Raw genomic sequence first — 11,993 nt, forward strand, 5'->3', positions numbered from 1 at the left:
TCTCTTAACTCGCACTCGACAACCCTCCTCTCATTAGTCTTCATTTGTTTTCGGAATTATCGCCTCCGACTATAACTGGCACGCGAGTTCTGCCAAAAGGGTGGTGAACCGTTATTTAAGGTTTATTAAACTGAAAATATGTTACCGGTTAGCCCCAATTTAAGTTCGGGATTTTTTTCTCCTTCTCCTCTCTGTGTATTTTTTTGTTTTCAATTTTTGATTATTTAATTTTTTTTTAATCATTTATCAAATTGAGACAAAAAAAAACGTATTAAAACGTTGCAACGTTTTGATACGTTTTTTTGGCTCAATTTGGTATTCTTTGAAAAACTGATTAATGATTAAAAAATATAAAACGTATGAAAATGCTTTCTAAGTTTTTTAGTTTGTTAATTTAAATTTACTAAGTTTTAGTTTTGTTAGTTTATTCTAATTTGTTAAGTTTAGTTTAGTTTTTTTATTTTAATTCGCTAAATTTATTTTGTTTAGTTTAATTTTCTTAATTAAGTTTGTTTAGTTTAGTTATAAAATTTAAACTCTAGTTTTCTTATTTTAGTTTTAAAATTTAGTTTTCTTATTTTAAGATTGTTTAAAATGTTTGTTGAAAGAAAATTAATCTTTATCGAAAATTTTATCTATAAAAGAAAAGAGGAAGAGAAAAATTTCCAAAAGTTGTTTTTAATTTCGTAAAGTCTAAGTTTCTAATTTCATTGAATTTAAAAAACTTAAAGTCAAACAATTTTCAGAGTTGAAATATCTTCTCTTTGTATTGGTAAGTTTGGAAGTGGAGAAGCTTTTCGAGTTTCGTTGTCTCCTATCGCTTTCTTAATCCTCTTCGTTTGCTGACTCGTTTTCTTTTCTCGTTGGCGCTCTCACCCTTTCACTCTTTCTTTCTCTCTCTCTTTTCTATTTTCTCTCTCGCTCGCCTTCTCATCGAGAGAGTAAAGAGAGAAACTCTTTCTCTCTTGAGAAAAGAGAAAAGATAAAGAGAGAGAAAAAGAGAAGGAGAAAAGAGAGAGAGAAAAGAAAAAGAGAATAGAGAGAGAGAGAGAGAGAAGAGAAAAGAGACAGAAAAAGAGAAAAGAGAGAGAGAGAGAGAATAGAGAAAGAGAAAATAGAAAGAGAGAGAGAGAGAAAAAAGAAAAAGAAAAGAGAGAGAGAAAGCAGAAAGAAAGAGAGAGAGAGAGAAATGAAAACTATAGAAACAAGCAGCACGCCAAAAGAGATAGTGGTGTCGTCCCTGGCAATCCGGTTTAAAGAGAGTTTAAAAATTTCCCCTTTAACCCCTGACGAGCTTTTTCAGTTGCACCCCCACCCCCCACCTCTCACTCACTCTTCGTGAAACTACCACAGTGCCCCCTACCCCTTCGAGGGGAGCTTTGCGGCCAACCAATCCGGTAGGCCACAATCTCCGCCCGCCACGCCCACGCACCAGTGACTCCGTGTCCATCCCCACCCTTTAATTTCCCCAGCTTTTTACCCCTCTATCCCCACTAATTCCACCACTAGACTCTTGAATATCATCCCTCTTTCCATAGAGCTTTCGTGTCTCCATCTCTTTCGTATTCTCCGGTATTCTCCTTGTCTCCCACCTGATGTTGGCTTCACAGCTTTCAGGAAAATTTTTCTTTCTTTTTTTTCTTTCTTTCTTTCTTTTTTTTAACTGTCTTGTGCAGACGTTGCTATAATCTATTATTGATCAAGTTTTTTTTTCTATATAAAAATAGATATATACTTACTGATTCCTCGATATTCTACTCTTAAGAGTTAAGAATAAGATGATTTTCAGCGTCTTGAATTTTTATCGTCGTTGGACTTTTCTCATTTCGTGGAAAATTATAAATTTTCGCTGAATTTTAAATTGTAATTTTTTAATTTTTTAATATTTTTTTAAATTAAAATTAATTTTAAATATAATAAATGAAAATAACTAAATTCTTTTTCTCACTGAAAACGATGAATGAATGAACAAATTAAAAAAATAATGTTTTAATACTAAGAATAATAACAGTTGTGTATAATAATAATAGACAAATTTATAGTTAATAAAATTAATTATTACTATTGTTAATTCAGTATTTAACGCTTGGTTTAAAATTATTTTTCACAGTAAATATTTTTTTATTCTTATGCTTTGTTTTGTTAAAAATAAAAATTTTAAATAATTAAAGAAAAAAATATCAAAAGACTATAATTATTATGTTATAATTTTAATATAATACATAATTATTATTAAATTATTCTTTTATAAATTATTTATTATTATTATTATTGTTTTCATTTTTAAATTTTTAATTAAAAATAAATAATGCAAATTTTTATTTTTATTTGGAAATCTTGACGAATTTATGATTTGAAAATAAATGGAAATTAAACGAAACATTTTTTTCTAAAAGAAAAAAAAAATTAAGTTTAAAAAAAAAGATTTTTTACTAGACCGAGAGGGCAAAATTGTTTTTAAGAATATTTTTTTTTCTCCTTCTGAATATAAATCAAACACAATCAATGATAGAGGCGTGTAGAAATGTTATTTAGTAGATAAATACGAGTTTACTATTTGCATGAGGGTATTGGACCATTACTCTACGAGAGTAGACTAGATTCGCCTGAATTGCTTGATTTTCTAGTGTCAACCAGTCTACGTGATTTGCATATATATTTAAATAAATACAATTTATCTCAAAGCCTGACTAAATTCAGAGTGCTGTAAATTTAATTCGATAATTTAAACAATAGTTTCTGTTTCAAAAAAAGAAAAAAAAATTATATAAATTTAAAAAAGGAAAATTGAATTATCTCTTTATTATTTGTAAAAAATAATTTTTACTTTCAGGGGAATTTAATAAATTATAATAATAGTCTGACTTGAAATTACGTTTACTACTATTTTTCTCTATTTCTAAATCTTTTAGTTTTACTATTTTTCTATTTTTTTTAAGAAAAATTTCTTTAAGATTGTCTGACTATTCTCTATTTTTTACTACTGTAACAGAAATTTTAATATTCAGACAACAAAATAATATTAAGTAGATAACAAAATTTTCTATATTTTTATCTGACTAAACTTGATTTTTACTTCGCTAAAGTTTTTTTTTTCACTACTTTAGATTTAATAATCACGTCTGACTATACTTGATTCTTACTACTTGAAAAGGAATTTTAATAATTATGTCTGACTATATTTGATTTTTACTACTTATATTAAATTTGTAATAATTACGTCTGACTATACTTGATTCTTACTACTTGAAAAGGAGTGTTAATAATTATGTCTGACTATATTTGGTTTTTACTACTTATATTAAATTTTTAATAATCACGTCTGACTATACTTGATTCTTACTACTTGAAAAGGAGTGTTAATAATTATGTCTGACTATATTTGGTTTTTACTACTTATATTAAATTTTTAATAATCACGTCTGACTATACTTGATTCTTACTACTTGAAAAGGAGTGTTAATAACTATGTCTGACTATATTTGGTTTTTACTACTTATATTAAATTTTTAATAATTACGTCTGACTATACTTGATTCTTACTACTTGAAAAGGAATTTCAATATTTATGTCTGACTATATTTGATTTTTACTACTAATATTGAATTTTTAATATTTGTCTGACTATACTTGACTTTTATTATTAGAACAGGAGTTTTAATAATTACGTCTTACTATATCTGATTTTTACTACTAATATAAAATTTTTTATATTTGTCTGACTAAATTTGATTTTTTCTACTAGAATAAGCGATTTAATAATTACGTCTGACTATACTTTATTCTTACTACTTGAAAGAAATTATAATAATTTGGTCTGACTGTACCTGATTCTTACTACTGGAAAGAAATTTTAATAGTTATGTCTGACTTAACACGATTTTTACTACTGGAACAGGAGTTTTAATAATTATGTCTGACTGAAGTTGAGTTTTACTACTAGAAAAGGATTTTTAAGAATTATACCTAATTATGTTATTTTATTTTATTTTACCTTATCTTTACTACTGTAAGAGAAATTTTAATATTTATATGTCTGACTATACTTGTTTTTTCTACTTGGAGTAAAAAATTATTTATTTTTATTGAATATTGAAGATATCTTAAAATAAATTATTAACAAATTTGATAATTTCCACAGTATTATTGTCTGAGAAGAATAGACTTTCTCCACTAATATTATTGAGAATCGCCTTTTTTTGTAATTCTTACAATATAATTACAGTTAAGATAACATAATTTTAATTATAGTATTAAAATTAAATTTATTAATTTTGTATAAGTTTGTCTTTCAAAACAAAAATTTAGTAAAGTAAAATTATCAAAAAAAAAAAAATTACTATAAAACTATAATGAGGAATCAGAATTTTTACAAAATATTTTTCAAAAAACCCCAAACAAATGTAAATTGATAAAAAAAACTTGAAGTAAAATAGAAATACTTAGTTACGAGTTTCTTTCCATTACGCAGGTTTGCAACACCTGAGTCTGGATCAAGGAGGTGGACAAGGGTGGGGTGGTTTACCTAGAGGGGCACTTCCCCCACACTGTCTTCCACCACCGCCCGGTCATCACTCGCATACTCACCCCACTACGGGGGCAGCCTCGGCCTTCAATCCCTTCCACCATTCCATTGAACAAAGATCTCCAAGGATGCAAGGATCCGCCACCAACGGTAAGGAAATTCTTATAATACACCCAACAGTTATTTCACTGACGAACTTTTCATATTATAATAAAAATTCCTCTTTCAATTTTTATCAAGAAACGAAAAATAGAATTTAATGAATAACATTTTCCCAGAATCCCAGGGATAAAAATTCCTCCTTCGTCTTTGTAACCATTTTTTTCATTTTTTTTTTCTTTTTGCGGAATTTTAATGATTTAAACTGAGGTTTTTAAAAATTCAAGAGTTGCAGTTTAATTATAGAAAATTCTTCTTCTGATGAAAACAATATTCAAAAGGTTCTTTAAGAAGAAACAAATTCTTTTTCTAATAAAAAGAATTTTTTTCTTCTTAAAGAACCTTTTCAAAATTTTTTTTGAGAGGAACAAAAATAAATTTTCGATTTTATCGAACGAATATGTAATAAACGAAAAATTCCTAAATTGACGTTATTAGATTCGTGGTTTGAAATCGAAATAATTAGAATTAGTTTCAAAATCAAATTTAGGAAATGAATGATTAAATGATTACGGTTATTACGATTCTAAATATTTCTTGCAGTACTTAAAAGCATTTAATTTATAATTAAACTATGAATATATAATTGATCGTAAATAAATAAATCAATATTTAATGGTGGCGGAAATAGTTTTTGGAATAAAAATAAGAAAAGGAATTCAATGATTCGCTGAATTCGAAATAGAAGAGGTCAGTAATTAAGCGATTTGCATTTGCAGACTCCCCGAGAAATGACCTTGGACCCATTAGTGTCTCGGTTCGAGAAGCGACTCCAAATGCTTCGCCAGCAAATCCTGGTCCTGGTCTTCTGACTACAGCTTCCGTTACGGCACCAACGCCGCCGGCAGAATCCACTACAACTGCTCCAAGTCCCTCTGGACATCACTCCCACTTTCAAGGTTTGAATTCTTTCGAAAATTTTAAAACCTACTTCTTAAAAAGTAAATTTTCTTAAATCCTGACCTCTAGAAGTTATAAGGAAAGTTTTCGAAATCCTAAAGGTCAGGATTATGAAAAAATTTTATTTTTCTGAAAGTTTTCCTCAAATGAAGGCAAATTGTAATAGGAAAGAAAACTAAATACACAATTTTCATTGTTATTGGAAAAGGACCCAGCTGAAAAAGGACTGTATTTCACAGGGCTCGAACTAGGTCCGTAAATCCCGAAAAGGTCCATAAATTTGCTTCAAATCCGTAAAAGTCAGTTTCTTTGAAAAAAAGGACCGTAAAGTCCGTAATTTGATTAAAAAGGGACGAAAAGTTTGTAAATTGAACGGTATAATTTGGAGAATTTTAGAGAAATTCCATTATTTTCAAAAGTAATAAAATTCTTCGCAGAAATTCGATAATTTTCAAAAAATTTTTTAAATTCTCGTCGAAATTTAAATTATTTATAGAAATAATAAAATTCTTCACAATCATTCAATTATTTTCATATATATAATAAAATCTTTCGCAGAAATTTAATTATGTTTAAAAATAATAAAATTCTTTGTAGGAGTTTTCTTTTTAATGTTTGAATAATTTTATTTAAAAATTGTAAAAAATAATTTTTATTTTGAAAGAATTTCAGTTGTAATTTTTAGAAATAATTAAATTTTTCAAAAGTTTTACATTGATTAAAATTATTAAAAAAAATTAAATTCCTGTGGAAAAACAAATGGCAATAAGTATGTAAATATTAATTTTAAAAAAATTATTTAAACTTTAAAAAATTTTTTTTTGACTTTTCTAAAAAATTATAATAAAAATTCTTTCAAAAATTTAAATTATCTTTAAAAATAATAAAAAATGTTCTCCGAAATTCAATTATTTTCAAAAATTATCCTCAATTCAATGACTTTTAATATTTAATATTTTAATAAAATTTTCAAAAAGAATTTAATTATTTAATAAGAAAAATGTTAATAAAATTTTGTGCAAACATTTAATTATTTTTATAAGTAATATAAATTTTACTGGAATTCAATTATTTACAAATCTTTTATATTTATAAAAAATTGTTTGTGATAATTCCATGATTTTCATGAAAAAAAAATTTTTTTATAGAGATTCAATTATTTTCACAAATAATAAAATTCATTTTAGGAATTCAATTATTGTTATAAGTAAATAAAACTCGTCTCAGAATTTCAATTATTTGTAATACAATTTTAATTAAATTTCTCAAAGAATGTAATTTTACTAAAGAATATCATTATAATTCGTCGAAAGAATTCAATTATTTAAAAATAATTTCTTTTTTCTCGTACAAAAATCCAAGTTTTATAATAATTAAACATGGCCTAGTGATAAAATAATTACTTTATTTTATATTATAAGAGTATTGTACTTCTTAAAAATTCTTTTCATTATTTCAATTCAATTATTATTTTTAAGAATTTTTCACTAACATTTTTCATTAAATCAATTAATTTTAATAATTTTTGAAATAGTTTAAATACAAAAAATAATTGAATTATATTGCGAAAAAATTTATAAAAAATTCGCAAATAATTGAATTTCTTTGAAATTTTTATTATTTTATGAAACTAATAGATATATTAAAAATCATTATATTGAGGAAAATTTTTGAAAATAATTGAAATTTTAATTTTGCCAAGAGTTTTATTGAAATTTTTGAAAATAATTGAATTTCAGAGAAGAATTTTATTATTTCTGTAGATAATTGAAATTTTGACGAGAATTTTGAAAAAATCTTGAACATAATTTAATTTCTACGAAGAATTTTATTACTTGTGAAAATAATTAAATTTTTGCAATTATTTGTAATTTCTTTAAAATTCTCTAAATTGTATTGTACAATTTACGAAATTTTTGTCCATTTTTAATTAAATTACGGATTTACGAACCTAGTTCGAGCCCTGTACTAACCATATAATAATATAATGTTAAAAAAAATTATTTCAATAAATTTATATTCTTTGTAATTAAAAATCACTAAAATTTAATAGAATTCATGTAGAAATAGAATTTAAATTGTTAAATTATTTTCAAAAGTAATAAAATTCTTAGTAGAAATTTAATTATGTTCAAAATTTTTTAAAAATTCTCGTCAAAATTTCAATTATCCTTATAAATAAAAAATAAATAATAAAATTCTTCTTCGAAATTCAATTATTTTAAAAAATTTTAATAAAATTATTGTCAAAATTTCAATTATTTTCAAAAATTTTCCTCAATTTAAATTTAATAGAATCGTTTTAGTGAAGTTCTATACAATATTCACTAGAATTTATATAGAATGATTCTAGTGAAATTCTATAGAACTTTTTCAGCTGGGGAAGAACTTTTGAAAAATTAATTGATTGAAAGAAAAATTTCAGTGGGAAATTCTTAAATAAAAAAAAAAATAATAAAATACAAATAAATAATAAAATAAATAATAAATAATAAAAAAATAATAATTGAATTAATGAAAATTTTTTTTAAGAAGAATCATTCTAGGGAAATTCTGTAGAATATTCACTAGAATTCATATTTTAGAATGATTCGAGTGAAATTCTATAGAACTTTTTCAGCTGAAGAAAGAAAACTTAATAATCACTTTCCATTGTTATTGCAAAAAGGAAAGAAAACTGAATAAACACTTTCCATTGTTATTGCAAAAACGAAAGAAAACTAAATAAACATTTTCCATTGTTATCAGGTCTTCACCTATTGGGAGCGACAAATTCCTTGTTCGGCTCAATATTCGCCCCCCTGCTTCCGCAATCGTCTTGGCTCTACAATCCCCTCTACCACACGCAGCAGTACATTCTCGAACCCGAGTGGCACGCTCTCGCTCTCCGAATGGCGCAGCATCGCCTCCAAAGACCCGATCAAGTCCGCCTTGAGGAGCTGAAAAAACTCCGAGCGAACAGCGGAAGTCCCGATTCATCAGTCGCCAAGGAGGAAGCACCGCACGAAACAGAGAATCATCAACCTGAATCGCCCGACGGAAGTATCGAAGTCGACGATCGTAACGATCAAGAAACGAAGAGTCCAACAAAAAGTGAACGAGAATCACCGGTATTGTCGCCAGTGCGAAGTGAACAGGACGAGAGCACCGCCTCCAGGGATCTCACCGAAAAGGAAAGTCAAATCCGCCTGCGTCCCAGTTTGGAGAATCTCAACGAATCCGAAATCTACGATCAGGAGCAAACCGTCTCATGTCGTGTTGACCTGCCCATTAAAATCCGCGTCGAAGGCTCCGTCGATCTCAGTACAAAACGAGGTCAGGACAAGGAGAATGTGGGACAGGATCTCACCACTCGAAAAAAGGACGACGACTCAGAGAGAATTTCGAACGATTCCCTTCGAACCAGAAGGGACCGAAGTCCAAAACCCCGACAAGTCTGGAGACCCTACTAAAAAACATTCAGAATTCTATATTCTCAACGAATATATAAAAAAAAATTTTTTTAATAACTTCATCAATATTATTATCTAAAATTTACCCTTGGTTTTCACTACAAACCAAAAAAAAAAAAAAAACTCAAGGACTAACCAGGGTTTCGACTGTACTGTAAATAAAAATAAAAACCCTCTATTCATTCTTTATATATAGAAAATATTTCCTTTTGTAAATGTTACGATAATTTTTCTTGAGAAACTTTTTTCTTGACTCGATGTAAAATTCAAATGAAGAAAATTCCTATTGATGTGAATTTTCTTGTTATAGTTGTCATTGTAAATAAATTTAGATGTATACGATTTCCGTCAGGCGCATCTATTACATGGTGATGAAAATAAAACTTGTTTTTAGAAGCAAGGAGAAAAAATTTTAAATAGTCGAGAAATGGTTGCGAAATTCAATATGTTAAAGGTGAACTTCGAAGGCCTTTTTCTCGATGCCTATGTTCTTAGACGTTCGTTTAAGAGATTAATCCAATCAAATACTGTTTACAGTAAACAATCGAATAAATATTCTTCGTTCCAAAAAAAAAAAATTGTGTCTTTTCATAAAACAATGCAGAAACTATTTTCCTTTTATCCTCTAGAGAATGTTAACAATTTTTCAAACCAAGGAGAATTTTTTTCATTTTTTTCGTAACTGGATGTAAAATTCAAATTAAGAAAATTCCTAACAGCGAAATTTCTATTTGAGAATATGAGAATTTAACAAATTTTAATATATTAATATCTTAACATCTTAACATATCTTATCTCTGCAAATAAAATTTAATATCAGGGAATTTATTACCATTTATAATCAGATAAGAAGTTACAGTTTATCAAGTACAAGTAAATTTTCTAATTTTTTAATAAAATATTTTAGAATTATTAATTTTTTAGCTTAAAAAAATGTAGTTTTTTGGAATTAATTAACAGTTGGAAGTTATTTCAAAAACTTGAAGTAATTCAATAATTGATACTTTCGTCTGATTGTAGTCTATCTTTACTACTTACAAACAGTAAACTTAAAAATTTTATTTAATGAATTATTTTTCATTTTTTCTTTATAAATAAACTTTGAAATTTAATTTAACGAATTATTTTTCATTTTTTCATTATGAATAAACTTTGAAATTTAAATACCGATATCTGATGGAACTGAGCTTTAATACTTTTTAGTACTAACATTACAGGAAAATAAAATTTTTTTTACGTCAAGATTATAAAGAAAGTTTTGTTTGACTAGAAACTTATACTATATAATTATTATATATTATATATTATAACTTATACTATATAATACTAAATATTATATAATTAATAATTGAAAAGTAATTACTTATGTCTGATTAAAACATACTTTTACTACTTAGGTTTCCTATACTTTTAAAAATTTAAATAGTTATGTCTGACGAAAGCTAATTTTTACTACTTACACTGCAACATTTTAAAAATATTTATGTCTGACGAAAGTTAATTTTACTACTTAAACTGCAACATTTTAAAATATTTATGTCTGACGAAAGTTAATTTTTACTACTTGCACGGGAACATTTTTTTAAATATTTATGTCTGACGAAAGCTGATCTTTACTACTTACACTACAGCAGTATGGGAAAATTTCTCCCCTTATTCTCCCTCTCCCTCCTCCTTTCGAACATCAATGTCTTACTTCTCATTTTTATAGATTCTTCAATTCTCTGCTTTCTCTCAAAAATACTCCATTTAATGACTTTATTTTAAATTTCAGTTTTAATGAAATTATTCTAAGAAACAATTTTATAATTACATTAATTACTGTATTCAATTTTTTCATTTATTTATTTAAGTAGTGAACGAGCTTACAAATTTTATTGATTGCATATTTTTATTCATAATAAATTTTATCAATTGTATTTTATTTATTTATTTTATTTATCAATTCTATTCAAAATAAATTTTTTAATTATAAATTTTATTAATTTTAAATTTTATTACTCGTATATTTTATTTACTGTATTTTTTAATTATTGTAAATTTTATTTACTGTATTTTTTAATTACTGTAAATTTTATTAACTGTATTTTTTAATTACTGTAAATTTTATTTACTGTAGCTCTTATATTCAGTACCATTTCATTACATGCAGATTATGTAAATTGTTAGTTTTATTCACTAGATGTATTATTTACTGTAAATTTTATTAAATTTAAAAATTAGGAAAATTTTTATAAAATGTCTGACTATAATTGACTTTTACTACTAGAGTATTGTCCGAAAACTTTGTACTATGTTTCACTACTAAAACTAAAGATGCAAGACTATGAAAGAGATTTTCGTTAATGATGTACTTATAGTACATTTAATATAATTTGAAACCATTTATCTACATTCGTCTGATTAACATTTACTTTTACTACTCACACTTTGGAAGGTTTTGAAAATTAAATTAGTTCCAGCTAATTAAACCTGATGTTTACTATTTAGAATTATATATCATATACAAATACCGAAATATGTGGCAACAATTAATGGAAGAAATATTATGGCAATATTTCTGCAATTTTTTATTCCGTCTGACTAAACCTGCCTTTTACTACTTAGATTTATTGCAAATACCACAAGGTATGGTGAATATTTCTGCAATAAAAAAAAATATTTCTAAAAAATATTTCTAAAAAAATTGTCTGCAAAATTGATTTTGTCTGACTTAAACTTGACTCTTACTACTTAAAACTATGGTAAATATTACAAGAGATGATAAATGTTTTTGGAAATTATTCGGGCAGTATTGATGGAATTTTTTATTTTGGCTGACTAAACCTGACCTTTACTACTTAGTTTTATATCTAAATACCACAACATAAATATATGAACATTGCTGCAATATTGATTCTGTCTGACTAAACTTGACCTTTACTACTTAAAAATAGACCATTTTTGATTATGTCTGA

General features: G+C 26.0%; 1 protein-coding gene across 1 annotated transcript in view; it reads left to right on the plus strand.

Moving 5' to 3' along the window:
* The window catches only part of LOC122511114, a 31,336-nt gene extending 21,745 nt beyond the window's left edge, over nucleotides 1-9,591 (plus strand). Inside the window, exons 6-8 of the mRNA XM_043626174.1 lie at nucleotides 4,472-4,675; nucleotides 5,404-5,583; nucleotides 8,333-9,591. Coding sequence (XP_043482109.1) covers nucleotides 4,472-4,675; nucleotides 5,404-5,583; nucleotides 8,333-9,036 — 1,088 coding nt within the window. The 3' untranslated portion in view covers nucleotides 9,037-9,591. The remainder of the gene's footprint in view (nucleotides 1-4,471; nucleotides 4,676-5,403; nucleotides 5,584-8,332) is intronic.
* The last annotated feature ends 2,402 nt before the right edge of the window (nucleotides 9,592-11,993 follow it).

The sequence above is a fragment of the Leptopilina heterotoma genome, unplaced genomic scaffold (genome assembly GCF_015476425.1).
Source record: "Leptopilina heterotoma isolate Lh14 unplaced genomic scaffold, ASM1547642v1 Lhet_80, whole genome shotgun sequence".
NCBI lineage: Eukaryota > Metazoa > Arthropoda > Insecta > Hymenoptera > Figitidae > Leptopilina > Leptopilina heterotoma.